The following is a 17,089-nucleotide window of genomic DNA, read 5'->3' as shown; positions in this document are numbered from 1 at the left end:
CGATGTTTTCCGGCCTGTGATTGGTCCATTCCACACCATGCTCTATTGATACATTCAGGGACGGTGGGAAGTAAGAGGCGTAAATGAGTTCTAGTAACGCTATGTTAGAAACGCATTATACAAAAAAGCAAAACTACGGTGACGTAAATCATTTTTATGTTTTATTTTCATCATCATATTAACTTTACCATCATTATTATATTTATATTATACGACATTATATGATAAAATTGTAAATGTATTCTTGTGTAACTGATTTTATGTATTTCATTATTCATTTCACGTACTTATTTAGAGAAATGTTATAAGAAAGTTTATTGCCCCAACTTGACCACCATTGCAATATTTTCAATACAAGACCTTTACACCTGATTCTTACAAATTATTTAATACTGCTAACATTTCTTAATTATAAAAAACATGCATTTAAAAAAAACCTTAAGCTTATTGAATAAAAACAAAAGATTCCAGCAAGTGTTAAAGGCATCATTTGTCTCTTTCCAAACGTCTGTTTTCATAAAAAATCTGCCCCTGATGTTCATTGGTTGACACGTTTGTGGTCTGGATTTCAAATCTTTAGTCTTTCCCCACTAGTTTGCACAATGTCACTATGTCATGCCAGAAACGAGTAGCTCACACACAGCAATGTTTGAATAGTGGTGAAAGAGGCATATGTGATAAACTGAATTCTCAAAGCTGCTTGAGATGAGAATTGGGTACTAGTTTACTTCAGCAATGAGTGGAGGTGCCCTCTGCTGGTTCCTACGTTATACACTTATATATGGAGAAGAGTACACGCAGATTGATTGCCAGACATCAAACTGAACCAGTCTAGTAGTGGATTCACATAAACACAATAAGACACAGCTTTGGAGCAAAGCATGTTCATTTTTTATTAAGTGTACAAAACAAGTGCAAAAATAGTGATCCATAGGAGATACACAAAGAATGAGTCAGCATTCAAAAAGTCAAAATGCGATACATGAAGTGCTATTCAAAGATAATAAAAAGGGGTCCATGGTGCAGTCTCATGAAGTAGAAAACATCTCAAAACACTGATTTGATTCACAGCATATAATAATTACTAAGTGCAAGATGCTGAAATGAATGCCAAATTATCAGCATTCTCTCCAGCTATGCACAGTGCAAAGATTTTACAAGGAAGGACCTCTAGAAATGACATTCTAATACAATTATTACTTTGGCGCACACTATCGCAATTATTTCCTAGGCTGTGCACACATACTTGCACAGTAAACACAGCTAGGCTTTAACTAAGCTGAAGAAAACGCCTTACAGTTCATATGAAGAGGCACAACCTTTAGCAGGTCTGAAATATGTCAACATGTTAATACCTTTAACCGGCGACGCATGCAACAAAAGTACCAAGTTCAACAGTCATGTTTGATTACTAGGAACACTGACCAGAGAGGAAGTCTAAGTTTAAGATGTGGAAGGAGGGTACGCTACCTAAAACTGCAGCTAACAACACCTTAGCAAACAGCCAGGTAATTTAACTCTGGCACCAATATGCAAAACTAAGTATTTAATGTTGACAAAAACAAGCCTAACTAATAAAGGCAATTTGGGTTGTGGTGCAAACAAACAGTAAAAAGGCACACAGCATGTGGATTTAGGGTGGTTGACTCCGTACACACTGCACAAACCCAAAATCTTTGCACAAAGCAAGCCTAGGTTTTAATCGGCACACATCCTTGCATACGTCATTTACAGTATGGTGCACTTTGGCTTCTTTTTCTTCTCAGCCTCCTTCTTGGGTGGCTCCACCTCCTTGCGTTGGTAGTAGCTGGAGAAGCAGACGGGGGTGCAGATAGGCTCCCTCAGGCTGAGCAGCCACCTTCCCTCGCCGTAGTAGGTCAGCGAGCCCAGCTCCATCTCGTCCACCGTCTCCCCCTGCTGGCCTTCCTTCTGCAGGGCCAGGATTTCCAGCAGATCCAGACCTGTTTGAACCGGCTCCACACCCTCCGCGCACCCCAAAGTGACGTGGGCGCGGCTTCCTGGAGGCAGAGAGGAGGCTGCCGGGACAACGGACTCCGCCTCCTTTTCGGCATCGTCTGGCCACAGCAGGAGCTGCTCGTCGGTGAGGGACACTCTGGCACCAACAGTGCGAGGCGTCACAAAGAGAGCAGTGAGCGACAGCTCAGATGTGGATCCGTAGAAATCTTTGACAGCCTGAAAGGAAAGAGAAACAAAAAAAAAAAAAAAAAGATGTTTTACGACTCAAACACCTGCTATGATATTACTCTTGTGAAATGATTACTGAACAATGCAAGAAATGAGATTTGCAAACATTTCAGACGGATACAAAGTGATGAGGATTCTTACAGGTTTCATTGCATACTCTTTGGCACCTTCAGCTTTTCCAAAGTCACAGAACTTCGTAGTGCAGTGAAGGGGTCCTTTGGCTTCAAAGTACTGCTCCAGGTCCACTTCCTTCTCCTCGTCTTTTCCACTGACTGCATTCAAGGACACAGTTACATCTTATTCAAAATATTTTAGATCATTTCTGCTGAGGTTTGCTGTCATGCATTTACCTTAGAATACGACAAACATCTAATGAATACTCACAGTCAGTTATGTGTTTCTTGAAGGCCTCCATGGTGTCCAATGTTCTGAGGAAGTCCATAGACTTACACACAACCATATCCTTAGCAGAGGGGAGAAGAAACCAGGCAAAGAAAGAAGGAATGAACATTTCCTCAAATTGACCTTTCATGGCCTTCAGCTGGGCCTCATTCAGTCCACGCTTGGTTTTCTTCATTAGCTGTGCTGGATCTCCACGCCATTCAGTTTGTGGCTCCAGGAAAATGACTACAAGATTGTGTACTTCTGCAATCTCCTCCAGGCGCAGCAGCCGATCCTGGGTGTGGTTGGTGTCATCCACCACTATCAGCACAGACAAAGCCGTTTTGGCACTGCAGCAGGCTACGGTGGCCTCATCCAGAGCCTTGTATCCATCTGCAGAGGTCTCGGGGCTCTCTGGCTTCACTCCATAGTCGTCAGCAGAGATGACAGTGCAGTTATCTTTGTAGGCATTAGCAATGGCACCGGCCAAGACACTTTTACCGCTTCCTGGAAGGCCTCGGAGAACAACAAGGGCACGAGAGGTACGCAGGGTGTCTTTGGTCTGCTCATTCTCCAGTAGAGGAAACAGCAGGGAGCCAGCTGCAGGGACTGGGTGCTCTTCCTTCGGAGCTTCAGCATCATCCTGCTCTTTAGCCTTTTGTGAAGACGCTTCTTCTACTTTCCCCTCCTCTGGTTTTCCCTCTCCCGCCTCCTTGGTAGAATCTGCTGTAGCAACATGCTCCGCCTGAGTCTCCATTGCAGCCTGCAGTTGTGTCGGGGACTGGGCTTGTCCTGACACTTTATCTTCTTGGCTTGGTGGCTGCGTATCTGACTGCTGCAGCGCGGTTGGTTCAGGCGATGTTTGCTCTTGTATTTCAGCTTGTGCAACTGATTCTCCCTGTTTCTCTGGCTTTGGTTCAGGGGTACTGTCCGCCAGATGCGTTTTCACAGGCAAAGGCTCTGGGTCATTCTCCGACACAGGCTGTTGTTCAGCCAGAATGGCTTTTGGTTCCATGCTTCCTAAAGCTAAAACTGGCTGGGAGATCTGTCCAGATGACTCATCTGGTTGTGGCGATGCCGTTTCACCCAACACAGACTCCGTTTCAGATTCTTTGGGCGCGCCATCGTCGCCATTTTCCACAGGGCTTTCTTTCTCAGACAGCGACGCATTATCGATCACAATCAGCTTTTCTGTTTCTTGCAAATTTCCAACTTCTGCACCATCGCCGTTTGGTGCCAGATGACCGGGCTCTTCATCGGCAGCTCGTGGCTTCTCGGGGTTTGTGGAGTCCTCGGGTGTCTCCAGGTTGGAGGCAGCCTCCTTTTCCATTTCACACTCCATAACCGTCTTTCAGTATCGATATCTGGCGTTGCACTGTCAGGAGGGCACAAAAGGGTTGTTCCGTTATTACCAAATTCAAACAGTTTTTCCACCCACACACACAAAAGGACACATGTTGCTCAACTAATGATCTTATCATTCTGTGCTCCAACAACACTAAATTAATATAGCAAATTAATTGAAGGCCCAGCTGCATGATATATAGAATAACTTCGACGTTAGCTTTTCTGAATCATTAAATGAGTTGAAATTTAAGACGATAATTGGCTGGTAAACTCTAACGCCTTCACAAACAGCACAACGACATAAACACGAAAGCAAGACGGTGAAAATAATGTATTGAACCCAAAAAAAAAATGAACTGCGCCAAACGTCGCGTGCAGACAAAGGGTAGTTGCGGAAACCGGGCAGCGTGGAAAAGAGACGGCTTCACGGTAACGCGACCTCCACACGGAGAACGGCTGTTTTACCAAATGTGGATTTAAGCTCAGTTAAAAAAATGCTTTCATATGAGATAGGTGAAACCACGTTGTGTCATGAGACCGAAGGGGAAGCTGTCACAAGTCGGCCCCATGTGGCTGCAAAGACAAGGTGGCGCACGTTCGTGTGTTTCACAGGCGAAACCGAACGGGCGAAATTAGGAAATGGAAACAGACGCGCACACAGAAAACTTCCTCTCCCCCTCATTTAAAAGCAACGCGGAAAAGTAAAAATGTCGCAGTGAGGGGGGGGCATGGCTTATTGCGGGAAGTTTTAGCTAACGGACACATTTTAAGTTTAGGGAAATGAAATTAACAGCGAATTTGCAACACGGCGTCCGTCGAGGGCTCGGGTTGTGTTTTTACAGCGGAGAAAAGGGGAGCGTTTTAAACGTGGACACCGCGTCTGGCGTGCGCGTCGCGCCAGGCGGGGAGTGGCGTGCGCCCAACGCTAGCAGACAAAAACAATTCAGCCCGGCAGCCGCCGGACCGCGCACAATCAGCGGCTGCGGCGCCACGTCTCAACAAGTTGGACCTGATCTGCGCGAGCGAGTCGCCGCGAGCTGCTCGAGGAACTGATTTTTAAGACTTTCTGTGTTAAAACGACCCGCTCCTGTAGCGTAGGAGGGCTTTTGCCGGTGAAAACGACAACTTACCGGGGAGGCTGCGGGAAATGCTGCTGACCACGCGTCGCTGTCTGGATACAATGACCAGGCGATCCTCAGAACGGACGGTCACCCGCTCCAGTCTTCAGCGGAAAAAAAACGGAAATTCCCGGGAACGCGCAACTGGGCGGGGCTACAGACACGCCCCTGAGGACCGGAAGAACAGCACCGGAGAATGATTACAACCTTGTAATTCTATCAGCAGCATACGCGAAACCAATCTACACTGTGGTCACTTTTTTGTTTTCTGCTGCCAACTACATGCCAATAAGTAAAAACTGTAGCCATATGTATTTGAGATGAGCATTAATAATATAATAGTTTGTGTGCATCGTGTAAATAGACTGGAATGAAACAGGAGTTCAGTAACAGATGGTGTCACCGTGGACTTAACATCACTTACAATGCAAAACGTGTAAAAAAAATTCTGATCGTTAGAAAAATTATACAATGCTTTATAAAATGTCCTTCAAATATATGTGAATAAATAAAAAGATTAAACTGTTTTTGTCTAAATATTGATTAGTGCTTGTAATGTACAGTAAGTGTACATTAATAAAAGTTACACATCTATTTTTCTTACAGGGATTTGTAACTTTGTACTGTAAGCAATGCTAGATTAAAGACATGACTCAAAGAGTCACAAGACTCGTTGATATCCACACGAAATTTATGAATTTATCAGATACACTGTGTAAAAATGTAAAACATTCACATGAATGTAGGGCACTATGAAAACAAACACTGTGCCATTACTTCAAAATCTCCTGTCTCTGATCTGTGCTCAGTGCACTCAAAGTTTCACACTTTGAGTGCACTGAGGAAACAGCTATTTGCATAACTTCATGTGCACCTGATAGATGAAGCGTTGACATGCAGAAGTTGAGCTCACATCTGTTTGGTGGCTTTTTATTTGTCAAGTTATACCTAGTTTAAAAAAAACTGCATAAATATTTAGACTAAATAAAAATATAGGGAAGTTGAACTTTACAATACAAGACATGACAGGCCCTAAAAATAGTATATCCTGTGTCACTTTCAGTACTGACTTTAATCATGTAAACCAAAGGGCACCATTATAAAGCTGACACCTGTGTTATATATTTTCATTTAATCCTGACTTTTGCATTTTAACCTTTGACCAATATAAACAAAATGGATGCACATAGGTATGAAAACATACTGAATAAATCAACACCCAAATGTAATTTATCAAAAATGTACTTACTTTACAGCCAAAGAACATCAAAACATGTATGAATATACTATATATGTGGTACCCATACACCATTTGCTTTTATTAACTGTCTACTGATTCTTTGGCTCTTTTTAATACATTCTGAGCCCAATTGAGTACAAAGACCTCAACAATCATGGGTTCCCTGGTTGAAGTCTCCATTGTCTTTTTATTTTTAGGCGGCGCACATCTTGACTGCATACAGTTCACTGTGGTAATTGTTGCTTTGCTTCATCTAGTGCCTGAAAAGTAGAATGACGAAAATGTCAGAAATGTCGTCAACTCTGCCTCAAAAGATATCAAATGGAAACAGAAGACAACAAAGTGGGAACCTTCAGAATGCCAGTCATGGCGCAGTTGTTTTCTTTGAGTCTGGCATATGTCAAGGCCCTCTCAAAATGGGCGACACAAGATTCAAAGTTTCCAAGTTTAACTGAAAAAAGCAAAATATTCTATTAAAAATCATGTGATTTTTCACAACAAGAACAGGAACAACAACAGCATTTGTTACTGATTTCTCTTGTTACATGTTATTGGTATAGAAAAGTAGACGTATTACTCTCTGATTGTGCCACCAAAACATGAGCGTTTAAAAGCCATTCCTCATCAGCAATTTCCTCAGCTGCAGCGACTGATCGGATGCCATAGTCTTGGGATTTTTCATGGTGACTGAGCTTCAGGTGACACCAGCCAAGCTCATGAAACAACCAAGTCTTCTCCAAACCACCACTAAGCAGAGGAACCTTCCTTTCCCAGCTACATTGCAAATAAAGAAGAAAATGCATTTATTAAATCAATAAACAAATCTTTCATTGTCATGACTCCACATTCTTAACAATTTTACTTACACCTCTATTGCCTGTTCGAACCGTCCCATTTGGGCATAGACTCTTCCAGTGTTTTCCAGAGCCCTGGACATGGCTTCAGGGAGTTTGCTGTTTATAATAAAGATTATTGATTTAAACAATCTTAAACCAATATCTTTTAACTTATTTGTGTTATATATGTGTATGTATTTCTTTAGTTTCTCACCACTGTTCAGCCAACTCTAAGTCCTTTTGATGATGTTCTAAAGCTTTGTTTATGTTTCCCAGTTCAATCAGAGCGTTACCAATGCAACTGTGCAGGCTGCCAATAGCCTCTCTCTTCTTCGATATTTCTTTGTCAGGCCATCCCTGCACAGCCTTCATGGCTTCCTCTGCCTTTTTCAGACTACCTTTGGCATTTCCAGAAGTCAACTCTAAGGCAATAATATAAATGAAATATATGTACAATAAAGCTAAATTAAGCTAAAAGCACGTTTAAATTTCAAAGTTTTACCTGAAGTCTCCCCTACCTGCATCAATGTCCTGCAGGGATCTAAGCAGAACCTGAGCAGGTTCAGAGCCTGAAACATGTTGAGGCTTGCTACACCTCTGCTGCGTGGGTTTACGGTCTTTATCCTGAGCATAGATGTTTTTTTCCTGGGTCCAGAACTCAGTACAAGTGTCAAGGTATGTAAGAGAGTTCTGAACGATATCCTTCAGTTTTTTCCCACTCTTTCCCTTTATCAAGTCTGCAGATCATTGTGTGACAACTTTGAATATCGACATAAGTGAAAACCATAAATGCAGGTTGGTTTAAAAAAACACAGTAAGGAATGGTGTAGATAATGAAACAGAAATAGCAAAGACATAAAAAGATACAAGAGACAGTAAAAGGCACCTTCATCTTTCAGCAGGTTTTCCAAATATTTCTTGTCACTGTAAAACTCCCCCAGCAGGTGTTTGGCAATCTTCTCTTTCTTAGGGGCCATAGAGAGAGGCTGTTTTCTCTCCTCAATCAGATGCTGAATAGCATTAATAGGCTTTGCCCCCTTTACCAGTCAGCCATTCAGAAGTACACCGTTGTACACCATTGAAAAAAACATAACCGTTAAGTAATATGGTCTTTGTTCAAAATTAATGTATTGTAATGTAATTTCAGTACAAATACCAGAATAACGAGATTACTGGATGTGACAGCAAAAAAAAATTCTCACCTCCTCATCATTCTGTAGAAATGAGAGGTCTCCGTTAATCTCCAGTTTTACCTTGGTAGGACCTACACGGTAGAAGGAAATATCAAATAAATACATTTTCAGTTTAAGGAGGTTTAATATTGGATGTCAACAAAGTACTATTCCACATCACCTACAGCCAATAGCGTTCTCTATGGCCTCCTGTGCTTTCTGGATACCCAGTCTGAACTCCTGCATTTGCGGACGCAGCTTTTGTCCTCTGTGGTAAAACACCAGAGCAAATTCAAATTCCCCCATGTAGTACAAGGCCTCTGCTTTCTGGTATAACCCCTGAGGAAAAGATAAAGCAAGAGCTCACGAGCCTCTCTTTCATGCATTTACCCTGTTTTTACACTTGCTATTAGGTATAAAAAAATAAACATGCTTAGCTATTTTTCTTCAAAAGGGAAATGGAGCATTTTGTAATTCTGCAGTCGACTCTTACCTCATAAAACGACTCGTCGTCTTTGAGTGAAGCGTTTGCATCTTTTAAAGCCTTTTCTGACTCCCCGACCTTCAGGTAACATTTGGACCGACCAACTAAACAGTTCTTATCGTCAGGCTTTAAAGTCAGGGCCTAAACAAGAACCAAGGACCAGTTAAAGCCCTGTGACCAACCATCACTGCTACTGACAAACCAACTAACTAATGCTAACCTAGCTAGCTAAGTACTTAACTCACCGATGTAAAACTATCCACAGCCTTTTTATACTCCCCTTTGTGGAACAGCCAGTCTCCTTCAGCCAATAACGTTGCAAATGTGCCTTTTGACTTCTGAAAGTCGTAGTCTCCACCATTGTGTGACATTTTAGACACTGTAAGCCTACTGTTAGCCGATACTTACATCAAATTCAGCCTAACATGCGTCCACGTCCGCTGGTATCATAGCAACGACGTCAACAAATTTGAATAGGAAACAGCGCCACCTACCGCTGGATTAATGTAGTACAAGCATCCGCTGTGAATGGTTAGGCATTTATCTAGACAGAATTAATGCAATAGAATGAAAACAATTAAGGGGAAACCCAGAAGAGGCCAACTTTATTAACACAGCTAGTACTTTTCAAGGGTGAAGAGAAGATGGTTTCACCAAAAGGCCAAAAAACAATGATAGCAAAGATGAGAATACTTTTCTTCATGCAGTTTATCAAGCGAGTAAACATTACTATGAATCCCCATCACACAATGCCGGACCTCCTTAGACAAGAGAAAGCACAAAGAGTTGTTTGTTCTATTCTAATGCTTATTAAAATTAGACCATTTGTATCACAGTCCAAACCACAATGAGCTGAATTTATTTCTGTGCATTTTGTCATGCAGACCAAGCAAAACAGTTCTACTTCCAAAATTATGTCAATAGGATAATAATTGGCTTAACTTTTACATAATAGAAAAGTGTCCTCATCTTACACAGATGTTTCATGAGAGAAAATGTACAATAAATATACAAAAAAAGAGAAAATAATCTACCATCATCACAAACCAACACTTACATTCCAATAAAGTGTACAATGCAGCAATCTGTGAATGGCAACGTCAAACATATAACCTGTGACGACGACACAGAGGGGGACTATGCTGGTGAAAAAGCCAACACAATAATCTCCACTATCATCCTTCTAGTGTGCTTTACTGTACTGTGTGTGGGTCTAGGCTCCAGCGCTTATAAAAAAAAAAAAAAAAAAAAAGGGGGGGGGGGGGGGGTCTTCCTTTTGATTCATGACAAGGAGGCAGTTTTCAGTGCAAATTTGTAGCGGCCAGCTGCTGAGGTGCTGCTTGCTCAGTGATTACCTCCAGAAATCATTGAGCAAGGTATTAACTTTCATGCAGAGAATACGCCCTCAGCAGTAAACTGAGACTAGCTTGATAATAGTTCGCTCAGTGGTCAGCATCTCAGGATTTCGCCAAAATGTCACTTCTCTCTAAAAGCTACCACCATAGCTGCATTACTGAAGACCAAATTAGCCTGAGACATCCTGGTGTTCTTCTTAGACGGGTATTAAACCTTTTGCTGCATGTGGTCATAGGGTTGCATTCGTTCAGTAAATGGCATAGACAAGAATCTCACTTGTAATTCAGTCAGTCCTTAAATATGGATGTGAGTTAGGGGTGGACGTTTTTGTAAAGTCCTGATGTAACAGTTGGGTAGATAAAGCATCAAATTAACCAAACTGGAAGAAGAAATTTCCTGGTCCAGATGCTGAAAACAAATTAAACAAAACACGTCAGAAGACGAAGGAACTCGTGAAGTGTATTCTTAAAACAAATACAAAACAACATACCTTCAAAACTAAACCCCCCTGGGCCTCCGAAGAATGCCTTGAAAATGTTGTTGGCATCAAAATCTGGAGAAAATGCAAGTAACCATCAAAAAAAGACCTTTTAATCAAAGCCTCTGCCTACAGTATGCACACCCGCGACCCCCACCACAGTTTGCTCTGGTCCTTACCTCCCATGTTCATGCCTTCATCCTCCAGATCTTGACCACTGTCATAGCGAGACTTTTTCTTTGGGTCCGAGAGCACGCTGAAAGCTTCACCCACCTCCTTGAACTTCTTCTCTTCTTCTTTCTGCACTTCAGGGCTAGCTCCACTGTGTCGGTCTGATAAGAATGAAAAAAACATTTATTGAGCCAAGGAACATTAATGCATTATTATTTAGATGCAATCTGATACAGATATATATAGTTGTGGGAAGTATTTGTTTAATCCAGCACCTGGGTGATGTAAAAGCGCCCGTTTTCGATAGGCTTTCTTGATCTCATCTTCGGTGGCACTCTTATCCACTCCCAGTACCTTGTAGTAATCTTTCCGCTTGCTTTTCTTCAACTCCAACTGGGCATTTTTCAAAAGGTGCTTGTGTTCTAAGGAAAAAGAAAAAGGACAAAATGACTGCTGAATACTATGAGACATCAGTCAAAATGAAAGAATCCAGTTCCCACCTTTAGTTTTCTCCGTTTGGTAAACTTTCTCATAGTCTCGTACTGCCTCTTCATACTGTTCTGTGTCCATATAGCTGTAGCACAATATGCACAAGTTTGTTAGTGCTTCCTCAACCAGTTAGATGTGTAACTAAATCAGGGTGCTTTGTTTGACCAAGCAGAGAAATAAAAAAAATATATAAATAAGTAAATATTCTAGTGGCTTAGTGCAGACTTACCACTGTGCTCTCCGTAAATAGGCCTTGATGTAGGTTTCATCCAATTTAATGGCCTTCGTGCAATCTTCAATGCCCTGGTCTAGTTTCTTCAGCTTTCAAAGAAAATTAAACAAATGTGAAGGAGAGAAAATTCTCTTCATGCTCATCTAGTTCTTGCATAATGCAGATGTCACATGTGGAGACTTCGTCTATCCAAAACAAGTGTCTCTTTATCTTTACTTGCTATGGTTTTTATCATATCTCATTTGCAAGATGCAATCATCTATCAACAAAATTTAAGCAACACACATACACACAATATAAACTTCTGTACACGTTGCTCACCTTAGATCCAACAGTGGCTCTATTACAGTAGAGCTTTGCATTGGTCTTGATGTTATTGGGATCTATTGTTAGTGCCTCAGAGTAGAGCTCGTAGGCTGCCTCGAAGTTTCCCTCCTTGAAAGCTTTGTTTCCCTCCTCCTTTTTGGCTTTTAGTGCTTTGGCATTCTGAGAAGCGCATGGGACAATCTTAAAAATTACCTACAGCCAATGTAGCAATCAAACTGTGTCTGTCAATGCTTAAACTCAATTAAGTAAAACTTTTTTGTACTGCAATACGTACTCTGCACGCAAGTCGAGCTTTGTCATGGTCAGGAGCCATACGCAAAGCCTGAACAAAGAACTGGACTGCCTTGTCAATACAGTCCTCATAGTATAGACAAAGACCACGCACGTACAGCGCATCTGCATTAGTGGAATCCATCCGCAAAATATCACTAAATGAAAACAAAACAATATTAAAAAAATACACACACCTCCACCTCTTGGAAATGCACTCAATGTCAAACATTGTAACTCTTGGAATTCATTAAAAAGTGCTATTGTGCATGAGAGCTTTACAGCGCTAGGTTTTAACATGTTATGTGGATTTCCATAGATAGGGAAAATTTGCATTTAGCAAATATGAAAGCGTGCACGAAGTCATAACAAAAATGGTGCGGTTGACTTTTGATGCCCAGCATATAACACACCTTTTCTGACATCATACTGTGTAAGAGTTTGACACAAAAAATAGTATAAAAATAAACGCTTGTCCTTATAAACAGAGCTGTGCAAGTGTCTTAATAGCAGTGTTTTACTAATATATTGTAATGACAACTATATGGAGGTAGAATGATACAGCACACATACAACTAGAGATTTTTGTATTAATATGGTGCCAATTGAAATAAATTTCAAGAATGTCAACAAATTAAAAGGTATTTGCAGAGTATTTTCAAATACTGATTCTTACCTGGCTACAGCCTGAGCCTCGGGGTAACGTCCCAGGAGAGCTAAACACTCAGCCTTTAGTATTTTGAACCTATGACAGGCAGTAGCAGACTCCAAGGCACGGTCCATGCAAAAGACAACCTAGTGGCAACCGCAATGTTACTAGTCACATAATTTACAAACAACTAAATAAAAAGGTACATTGAAGTGTAACTAGTTCTGTAGCTTACCATTCTGTAGTCGCGCTTCTCAAAGCCAATCTCTGCCATTCGCTCATATTCAAGGATAGAATCTGCATTTCTCACCTGTCAAAGGATTTTGTGGTATTTATTGACAGAAAACCTTCTAGTTTCCTTGAGTGCTTTGCAGCTACTTATTCTTCTGTTGTGTGCCACATTCAGAAATTTACAAATCTGGCAAACACAAACAGGAGCAGTACTTCCCTTATTAACCCTAAACTTGCCCTCCGGTTTGTTTATTAGGATTTATCATTAACTGCTCAGATATTCTTTACCACAACCAATGTGAGTGTATAATTATGTCCAACCTGTCAGAACATGCTCCCTCACACCTGAGGCAAACTTACCTCCTGCTGGACCTGGCTGTTTTCTGGCTCAAGCTCCAGAACTTTTTGAAAACAGCGATTGGCAGCCATGGCATTGCCCAGTAACAGGTGGCACTTGCCCTCTCGTAGATGGCCCTATGTGTAAAAGAATTATGGATAAAAACAAAATTAAAACAAGCACGTGGGCATTTTTTTATCAATTTCAAACTTCCAACAAGATTCCAGTGTAAACCTAGCTCTTTGTGAGGATATTATTATGCTTTGGGAAATATGTATATTTTCACTTTGGTAGAACTTTACTTACCTTCAGAAAGGTGCTATCTAGTCTTACTGCCTGCTGTGAATCCTCCAAAGCCTCTCTATACCGATACAACATCATTAGCGTGGCTGCCCGGTTTCCATAGTAACTTGCAGTTTTTGGACACATTTCTGTATAAAAACAGTTTGTGAGTACCCCATCAGAATTAGAATATTAATATAATTTACACTTCATAAACAACATAAATTCAACAAAGTAAAAGCAGGAACAGTAAACAAAGCAGCACGTGCAAAATTACCAATGGCCTTGGTGTAATAACTGAATGCTTCTGCATAATCCTTCTTGATATAAAAGGCATTCCCTTGTTCTTTGTAGCCCTCTGCTTCCCTGTGTGAATGGAACGAACAGTCAGAAAGAACAGTCAGATGCAAATGTGGCACAGAAGTGGTGATGAAGGCAACATATAGTCAGTTGCCAGGCATTAGTGTGTGCGTAGGTAATGCTGTGATCTCTTGTGTGCAAGCACTATTCTTGTCATTTTAATTCACGTGAGTGATCCTACAACTTTACTGGCCTAAGTTTACAAAAGATAAGAAGAGCGGAGCGAACAGGGGAGAGGTGTCAACTTCAACCAAGCACGTTGCTATTTTGCGCAGCTGAGGGAGAGATGAAGAGCAGAGCCGGGGAACATGTGACACCCAGCTGCGGGCCCCAGTCATTCCTTTATTTGGAAACCTGTCACAGCATGACATTACATCACGACCACATTGAGTGAATGCTGTCTTTAACCGGTTAGCCAGCTGTTGCCATTCTGGAAAGATCTCCCCAGTCCTCCAAACACTGGCGTACTTTCACTTTTCATAACTTTAACACTAGGCAGCTAATTCTGAATAAACATATACATACACGTTACCTGTAATGTGCTAGACTGCAACACAGAAACCCCAGAGCTAAAAGAGTGCAGGACAACCAAGCTAACGTTGAACGGGACCAGATTTAGCTGAACTGATATCTGCAAGCAGCTAGTTAGCTCACAGCGATCAATGCGACAAGTAGATTAACATAACAGGGACTTCTGATAGCATGCATCAACTAAAGACACCATTACAGCTGCATCTATACTGCTGACATCGTACACTTAATTTGTCCTACCTTTCTAATTCTTCGTCACTAAGGAGGTCCGTGTCAGGGTCCATGTTCACAGCATCACAGTTCTCTGTCGCCATTTTGCCGTGAATGAATGGGGCGGGGCCACATGGTTGCAGTTGTTACGTCATTTGTAAACAGGAAGTATCCGTTAGCGAAGGGAAATTGCTTGCTTCTTTGTACTGTAAGTTATTGTCATAGCAAATACAATCCACCCGTATGTTGTCAGTATGGGCGTATAATTTTTATGAAACACAATTTGTTTTTGATTAGTTGCCTAATCTGATATCGTTGGTCCGTATCTCTCCGAAAGCTGCTGCTAACCTATTAAACGCTATAAGATACTTGGGCAGCTAGCTAACGGTAATAGCATTGCAGTTTAATATATTAGCAGGTCTGACTTAGATTATTTCTGTTTGCTAGTCAGATGTCTAGATATTCTACCGTTTAAAATGTTTTCACCATCGCTGTGCACATAAATTGTATGAAATGGCGTCTTCTCCTCTCACATAAACAGGTTTTCTGGTCCGAGGAAGTCATGGGTAAAAGCTGTAAAGTGGTGGTTTGTGGCCAAAGTGCTGTTGGTAAAACGGCTGTATTGGAACAACTATTGTATGCGAATCACGTTGCAGGTATCAGTATTCACGTTAAAACGTTTTGCATTTTTTTGTATCCATTTACTGTAATTTATAAAAAATGTATACACTTGATTTTTGATGTTTGCTTAAGTGCAAAGCGTAATTCGTTAAAGACAATCAGAGTCCTGCTTTTCTTTGTTTATTCATTGTCAGGTTCAGAACCTATGGAGACCCTTGAAGATATCTATATTGGGTCCATAGAAACTGACCGCGGCACAAGAGAGCAGGTGCGCTTCTATGATACTCGAGGACTCAGGGATGGGATGGAGTTTCCTCGACATTACTACACTTTTGCCGATGGCTTTGTACTTGTTTACAGCATTGACAGTAAAAAGTCATTTAAGCAAATGGAGGCACTCAAGAAGGACATTGACCGTCACAGAGACAAGAAAGAGGTGATGACTTAACATTGTCATATTTTGTAACATTAATGTTGTGTGCTTAAGTAAGAGTAAACTAAGCTAGAGATGTTAAATCTGTTCTTCCTAAATCTTATGAACGATGCTTTGAACGACTTTGACACTTTTGATGTAATTACTGTATTGTAGATGATATAATGAAACAGTGGTGGAAGCAGAGACTGTGGTTTACAATGATGTGGCACTAATTTTGTAATTGCATTTAACAGGTCACCATTGTTGTGCTCGGCAACAAGCAAGACAAGCAGGAAGAGAGGCGAGTGGACTATAACATGGCCCAGAACTGGGCAAAGAATGAGAAGGTGCGTCTTTGGGAGGTCTCTGTCACTGAGCGACGCACCCTCATCGAACCGTTTGTCTACCTGGCTAGCAAAATGACACAGCCACAGAGCAAGTCCACTTTCCCTCTCAGTCGTAACAAGAATAAGGGCGGTGGTTCTACAGACAGCTAGGTGGCCAGGCACTATTACGTTCAAGGGAAATGAAGACTGAGAAATCATTCACTAAAGGGAAACTTGTTTTGCTATTAAAAGTGCTTAATGAGCACATTTACATTTACATTATAGATAACACATTATATTATAGGTTAAACTATTCCACACCCTTTGCAGTTGCATTTGTTGGTGGTTGAACCATCATGACATAGTGTGAACTACTGACAATTAACAAGCAACTCAGAATTTAACATTGCTGATTTTACAATGTCATAGACTCAGTGCTCATTCTATAGATAAAATAGGACCTAACATGTACACAATATGTCACCATGTGACTGATATTATGTATATGTATGGTAACGTACATATACACTCAGGCTGAATTACAAATGTCATTAGTTACAAATGTTACTCTATATATTACTACTATTGAACTGTATGCTGTAAACATAATTGATACAGACTTTGTAATGCTGTTGTGTTTAGTACTATAACTGTCCACCTTTTTGGTCTGAAGATTTGTTACACTACATATATGAGATTCACCATTGCATGTTGTGGTGTATACATTTACATTCCTTATCACGAGAGGTCCCCTGCACATGCTTTAGAAATGCAATTAAGAGATAAGACATGTGCAGATAAAAGGCTACAATGCTACTTTATCCTTGTTGCTTACAAGATAACATGCACAGACATACGCTTATAATCATGAGTCTCTATTCTCATGTTGACGTATGCAGATGTTTTACTGCGCTTTCAAATAAAACCCAGAAGAACATCAGGCAGCAACTTGTTAAAATCAGCGTGCAGCCTCAGGTCAAATAAGTTCAGCTTTTGATGTTAGTTTTATAAGGTTAAATAT

The 17,089-nt window shown here is 41.0% G+C and overlaps 4 protein-coding genes across 6 annotated transcripts; 1 reads left to right on the top strand and 3 right to left on the bottom strand.

Moving 5' to 3' along the window:
* Nucleotides 1-868: 868 nt before the first annotated feature.
* On the bottom strand, nucleotides 869-5,392 carry cnp (2',3'-cyclic nucleotide 3' phosphodiesterase). Its single transcript, XM_029159578.3, has 4 exons — nucleotides 5,064-5,392; nucleotides 2,590-3,961; nucleotides 2,347-2,477; nucleotides 869-2,193 (listed from the first exon to the last, which is right to left on the bottom strand). Exons 2-4 carry the CDS (start codon nucleotides 3,926-3,928, stop codon nucleotides 1,729-1,731), a joined length of 1,935 nt encoding a protein of 644 aa, XP_029015411.1. The 5' UTR covers nucleotides 3,929-3,961; nucleotides 5,064-5,392; the 3' UTR covers nucleotides 869-1,728.
* A 772-nt stretch (nucleotides 5,393-6,164) lies between these two features.
* Nucleotides 6,165-9,252, bottom strand: odad4 (outer dynein arm docking complex subunit 4). 2 transcript variants are annotated; one of them, XM_029159580.3, is made up of 11 exons: nucleotides 9,029-9,252; nucleotides 8,793-8,924; nucleotides 8,485-8,638; nucleotides 8,330-8,391; nucleotides 8,014-8,164; nucleotides 7,646-7,864; nucleotides 7,342-7,549; nucleotides 7,158-7,244; nucleotides 6,869-7,065; nucleotides 6,642-6,742; nucleotides 6,165-6,551 (listed from the first exon to the last, which is right to left on the bottom strand). In XM_029159580.3, exons 1-11 carry the CDS (start codon nucleotides 9,152-9,154, stop codon nucleotides 6,516-6,518), a joined length of 1,473 nt encoding a protein of 490 aa, XP_029015413.1. In that variant the 5' UTR covers nucleotides 9,155-9,252; the 3' UTR covers nucleotides 6,165-6,515. The 2 variants fall into 2 exon arrangements, with proteins under 2 accessions (XP_029015413.1, XP_029015414.1); XM_029159581.3 differs by having other exon boundaries at nucleotides 8,485-8,567; nucleotides 9,192-9,251.
* A 108-nt stretch (nucleotides 9,253-9,360) lies between these two features.
* On the bottom strand, nucleotides 9,361-14,885 carry dnajc7 (DnaJ (Hsp40) homolog, subfamily C, member 7). The gene is made up of 14 exons (XM_029159579.3): nucleotides 14,737-14,885; nucleotides 13,883-13,971; nucleotides 13,630-13,754; nucleotides 13,347-13,460; nucleotides 12,991-13,065; nucleotides 12,783-12,901; nucleotides 12,111-12,264; nucleotides 11,831-11,995; nucleotides 11,507-11,598; nucleotides 11,289-11,362; nucleotides 11,064-11,210; nucleotides 10,797-10,949; nucleotides 10,630-10,692; nucleotides 9,361-10,547 (listed from the first exon to the last, which is right to left on the bottom strand). Exons 1-14 carry the CDS (start codon nucleotides 14,808-14,810, stop codon nucleotides 10,510-10,512), a joined length of 1,482 nt encoding a protein of 493 aa, XP_029015412.1. The 5' UTR covers nucleotides 14,811-14,885; the 3' UTR covers nucleotides 9,361-10,509.
* nkiras2 (NFKB inhibitor interacting Ras-like 2) lies at nucleotides 14,830-16,316 on the top strand. Of its 2 annotated transcripts, none has more exons than XM_029159582.3 (4): nucleotides 14,830-14,914; nucleotides 15,248-15,362; nucleotides 15,522-15,763; nucleotides 15,997-16,316. In XM_029159582.3, exons 1-4 carry the CDS (start codon nucleotides 14,840-14,842, stop codon nucleotides 16,237-16,239), a joined length of 675 nt encoding a protein of 224 aa, XP_029015415.1. In that variant the 5' UTR covers nucleotides 14,830-14,839; the 3' UTR covers nucleotides 16,240-16,316. The 2 variants fall into 2 exon arrangements, with proteins under 2 accessions (XP_029015415.1, XP_029015416.1); XM_029159583.2 differs by lacking the exon at nucleotides 14,830-14,914 and adding an exon at nucleotides 14,934-15,093.
* The last annotated feature ends 773 nt before the right edge of the window (nucleotides 16,317-17,089 follow it).

The sequence above is a fragment of the Betta splendens genome, chromosome 8 (genome assembly GCF_900634795.4).
Source record: "Betta splendens chromosome 8, fBetSpl5.4, whole genome shotgun sequence".
NCBI lineage: Eukaryota > Metazoa > Chordata > Actinopteri > Anabantiformes > Osphronemidae > Betta > Betta splendens.
This window is presented reverse-complemented; position numbering and strand designations above follow the sequence as displayed.

Bases quoted from the DNA above. Each gene is read 5' to 3' on its own strand.
- odad4 (XM_029159580.3), bottom strand. From the start codon at position 9,154: ATGTCACACAATGGTGGAGACTACGACTTTCAGAAGTCAAAAGGCACA. The intron at 7,865-8,013 runs GTGCCTTTTACT...AATGATCTGCAG, and splicing joins AAACCTGCTGAAAGATGAAG to ACTTGATAAAGGGAAAGAGT. The intron at 7,550-7,645 runs GTAGGGGAGACT...TTATTGCCTTAG, and splicing joins CCTGCAGGACATTGATGCAG to AGTTGACTTCTGGAAATGCC.
- cnp (XM_029159578.3), bottom strand. From the start codon at position 3,928: ATGGAGTGTGAAATGGAAAAGGAGGCTGCCTCCAACCTGGAGACACCC. The intron at 2,478-2,589 runs GTGAGTATTCAT...CCTTGAATGCAG, and splicing joins CAAGAAACACATAACTGACT to TCAGTGGAAAAGACGAGGAG. The intron at 2,194-2,346 runs GTAAGAATCCTC...CTTTCCTTTCAG, and splicing joins AAGAGTATGCAATGAAACCT to GCTGTCAAAGATTTCTACGG.
- dnajc7 (XM_029159579.3), bottom strand. From the start codon at position 14,810: ATGGCGACAGAGAACTGTGATGCTGTGAACATGGACCCTGACACGGAC. The intron at 13,461-13,629 runs GTAAGTAAAGTT...TTTTACACATAG, and splicing joins TAGATAGCACCTTTCTGAAG to GGCCATCTACGAGAGGGCAA. The intron at 10,950-11,063 runs GTGCTGGATTAA...CATTCTTATCAG, and splicing joins GGCGCTTTTACATCACCCAG to ACCGACACAGTGGAGCTAGC.
- nkiras2 (XM_029159582.3), top strand. From the start codon at position 14,840: ATGGTTGCAGTTGTTACGTCATTTGTAAACAGGAAGTATCCGTTAGCG. The intron at 14,915-15,247 runs GTAAGTTATTGT...TCACATAAACAG, and splicing joins ATTGCTTGCTTCTTTGTACT to GTTTTCTGGTCCGAGGAAGT. The intron at 15,764-15,996 runs GTGATGACTTAA...TGCATTTAACAG, and splicing joins GTCACAGAGACAAGAAAGAG to GTCACCATTGTTGTGCTCGG.